The sequence below is a fragment of the Quercus robur genome, chromosome 10, assembly GCF_932294415.1.
Source record: "Quercus robur chromosome 10, dhQueRobu3.1, whole genome shotgun sequence".
In the NCBI taxonomy this organism is placed as follows: domain Eukaryota; kingdom Viridiplantae; phylum Streptophyta; class Magnoliopsida; order Fagales; family Fagaceae; genus Quercus; species Quercus robur.
Genome location: NC_065543.1, coordinates 36,918,710 through 36,922,735, shown reverse-complemented (window position 1 = coordinate 36,922,735; position 4,026 = coordinate 36,918,710). Strand labels below are relative to the sequence as shown.

General features: G+C 46.3%; 1 protein-coding gene across 1 annotated transcript; it reads right to left on the bottom strand.

Annotated features, from left to right (window-relative positions):
* Positions 1–3,224: 3,224 nt before the first annotated feature.
* On the bottom strand, positions 3,225–3,713 carry LOC126704108 (uncharacterized). The gene has a single exon (XM_050403141.1). The coding sequence runs from the start codon at positions 3,711–3,713 to the stop codon at positions 3,225–3,227; it is 489 nt and encodes a 162-aa protein (XP_050259098.1).
* Positions 3,714–4,026: the final 313 nt, after the last annotated feature.

Genomic DNA, 4,026 nt, shown 5'->3' with positions numbered 1-4,026 from the left:
GGTGATATCCCAAGGTTGCTCCGTCGGTGGGGAACCCTAAACTTAGGTGCGTCAATGTTTCTCCTCGTCTGTTAATTTTCATTTTGCTTATGTGGTCGTCTCTAACCCCTTTAGTTGTTTCTTTGGCAGTTAAGAGATGGTCCAAGTTAAAAAGCAAATACCAGGATTGTGTTGAAAAGGCGATAGAGTACGCCAGGACGATTGAAAGTTGGGAGGACCTTGTAGATCCACAGACGCTTGCATTCTATTGCCTAGGCCTGGACCCATCTCCCTACGTCTTGCGCAACATCAACATTGAGGGAAAAAAGAGTAAGTATTGACTTCGTCAGTATTGATTTTCTCTTATGTGCTTGGATCTCTAAATGTTTTCTTTTTTTCTTTTTTTTTTTTTTTTTTTGTAGAGATGACGACCAAGTTCAATAAGGACATGTACGCCAAGATGAGTTCCAAGAAGGACGAACCTTTGTCGAACATTGGGAAGAAGGGGGTCCGCGTCACGGGGAAGGGTCCGTCCGTTCTCCCAGCTACAGACGTCACTCCCATCGTCTCCGGAGTTGAGAATGTAAGGACAGCTTCTCCGGCTACGTCGGTTGAAGAGATCCCTACTCCTTCCTCGAAAAGGCAGCGAGTGTCGGGTAAGGATAAGGAAAATGAGAGAGTTGGTTCTACCGTCTGGGATGACGAGGGTATGGCCGTGGAGCGGGCACACGAGGTCATGAGTGCTGAGGACCTCAAGGTCTTTTCTGGGGTGCCACTCAACGTAGTTGCGAGTCAACACGTACATAGGATCGTCCAGGTAAAATACTTCTGTACTTTCTTTGTTCCCTTTTTTTTTTTTTTTTTTTAACTGACAGACTCAGTTTCCTTCATCAGGTGTTGGGGGAGAATCTCCACCTTGCTTCTGAATTTCTTACTTAAGAGGCTAAGGTGGCATCTCTGGCATCCAGGATGGAGGCTTTGGAGAAGGAGAACTCCACGTTAAAGAAGAAGCTTGTTGATTCAATGGACGAAGCTGCCACTTTGAAGGAAAACGTCAAGGTCTTGAATGCCAATCTTAGGGTTGAGCGTCAGCTAAACTTGGAGAAGGACGACCAGCTTCAGGTGGCCAAAGAAAAGCTCAAAACCATTGCCACTAGGTCCATCGAGGCCTTCCAGCAAACTAAGGAGTACGCCACAGTGCTCTTTAGTTGGTATTTTAAGGGCTTCGAGCTTCAGCGGAGGTACCTCGTCAAGCATCCTACTGGAGTTGACCTGCCGAACCTGGATCTTGAATTGGTGGATCAAGAGATGGCAATGGACGAGGCTGCCCAGTCTTCGGCCCCTGAAGGTGATGCCCCTGAGAAGACTCCTGGTGATAACGCTCCTTCTGGTGACGCCCCTGCCATTGACAATCCTTCTGGTGACGCTCCCATTAATGCCCGGACTTGCTTATGTAATTGTACTTTTTTGGCACCTGACACGTTTGTGGTGTTTTGCGCTCGTCCGTATCTTGCACTTAGCAAAACTTTTAGCTGTGATCCTTTCCCTCCTTTAGTCACTAATCTGCTACTTAGTCTGCAACTCGCAATCCTTCAGAGGAGCTTGGATACAACCTGAGCTTTATTTTGATTTGTTGCAAGGTTCTTGTCTTTTTTTTTTTTTTTTTGTGGATCCGTCGGTAACCTGCATCCGTCAGGCGGAATCTTGTCACTTGCGCCCACTAAGGGATTGTGCCTGCGTCAATGGTTTACACCCGTCAAGACGGAGTCTTGTCACTTGACTAACACCCATTTAAGGGGTTTTTGTAATGTTCGTGGCTTCATCAGTAACTTACATCCGTCAAGGCGGAATCTTATTACTTAGCCTTTTAACTTACGCCCTTTCAAGGGATTTTGTCATGTCTGTGGATTCGTCAGTAACTTACATTCGTCAGGGCGGAATCTTGTTACTTAGCTTCGTCAGTAACTTACATTCGTCAGGGCGGAATCTTGTTACTTAGCTTTTTGACTTACACCCTTTCAAGGGATTTTTTCATGTTTGTGGCTTCGTCAGTAACTTACATCCGTTGAGACGGAATCTTGTTACTTAGCCTTTTGACTTTCACCCTTTCAAGGGATTTTGCCATGTTTGTGGCTTCGTCAGTAACTTACATCCGTCAAGGCAGAATCTTGTTACTTAGCCTTTTGACTTTCACCCTTTCAAGGGATTTTGCCATGTTTGTGGCTTCGTCAGTAACTTACATCCGTCAAGGCGGAATCTTGTTACTTAGCCTTTTTATGTTGTACAGTTGACTAGACCTGCTTACACAAAGACATTAGATAAATAATTCTTTTATTAATTTCAGGAATGAATATATTTGTTTGTTACATCTATTGGTGGTACTTCTTTAAATGCTCAATGTTCCATGGCCGAGGGAGTCTCTGTCCGTCCTGGTTTCCAGGTGATAACTGCCTTGCCTTGAGTAGTGAACGACTCGGTAAGGCCCTTCCCATGTGGGACCCAGCTTTCCTTGGGCAGGGTCTTTAGTCGCTGTTGTGATCTTGCGCAGGACGAGATCACCTATGTCTAGTCGTCTGAGTTTAACCCTCTTATTGTAGTATTCGGTCATCTTCAGCTGGTACTTTGTCATCTTGCTGGAAGCTTTGTCTCTTACTTCGTCCAAACAATCCAAGTTGACTCGCAGTTCATCGTCATTCACTCTTCGTTGAATGCATCTCGCCTGGTGCTTATTACTCCTACTTCGACCGGGATTACTACTTCGGTGCCGTAGGTAAGCCTGAAGGGGGTTTCTCCTGTTGGGGTTCTTGCCGTGGTTCTGTAAGCCTACAGGACATTTGGTAATTCTTCTGGCCAAGCGCCCTTCGCGTCGTCCAGCTTAGCTTTGATAATCTTGAGCAACGCCCGATTTGTTACTTCCGTCTGTCTGTTTGCCTGGGAATGCCCTGGGGACGAGAATTGGTTCTTGATTCCAAGGTTTGAACAGAAGTCCCTGAAGCCTTGGCTGTCAAACTGTCTCCCGTTGTCTGTTATAATCGTCAGTGGAATCTCGAACCTACAGATTATATTCTTCCACACAAAACTTCGAATTTTTGCCTCGATGATAGTTGCCAGAGCCTCTGCTTCAACCCACTTTGTGAAGTAATCAATAGCAACTAGTAGGAATTTTACCTGACCTTTACCTTGGGGTAGTGGACCGACGATGTCAATTCCCCATTGTGCGAATGGCCACGAGGAGGCTATTGTCGTCAGTCTCTCTGCTGGAAGACGCTGGACATTCCCGTATGTTGGCACTTGTCACACTTCTTCACGAGCTCCACTGCATCCACCTGCATAGTAGGCCAAAAATAACCTGTTCGTATTACCTTGTTTACCGGGGATCTTGGGCCGCCGTGGTCGCCGCAAATTCCTCCATGGATTTCTTCCAATATGTATCTGGCTTCTTCTTCGTCGACACATTTCAAGTAAGGCATGGAAAAGCCTCTCTTGTATAAGGTGTCATTGAGGATTGTAAATCTGGTCGCCCTCTTCCTGATCTTTTTAGCTTCTTCTGTATTCTGAGGGAGGTGCCCGTCCTGGAGGAAAGATATTATTGGTGTCATCCAGCGGTTTGTGCTCTGGACTGTGAATGTTGGGGCTTCTTCAATGCTGGGGTGTTTCTGGATTTCCATCGCCAAGTCCATGCTAATCTCCCCCTCTTCTGACAATGCTAGCTTCAAGACTTCGTCTGCCCCCATATTCTGACTTCTTAGGATCTGTACGAACTCCACCGCATCGAACCCCTGAATTAGATGTTTCGTCAGCCTGAGGTATTTCTGCATTCTCTCTTCCTTTGCTTCGTACTCCCCCTTGACTTGCCAGATCACTAGTTTTGAATCATTTTGGACTAACAGGTTCTTAGCTCCAAGCGCCTTTCCGAGCCTCAATCACGTCATTATCCCTTCGTATTCAGCTTCGTTGTTGGTGGCCGGAAATTTCAGTTGAACTCCATACTTGAGTATTTCTCCGTCAGGGGTGGTTATGACGACCCCTACTCCCCCCCTCCTTTGG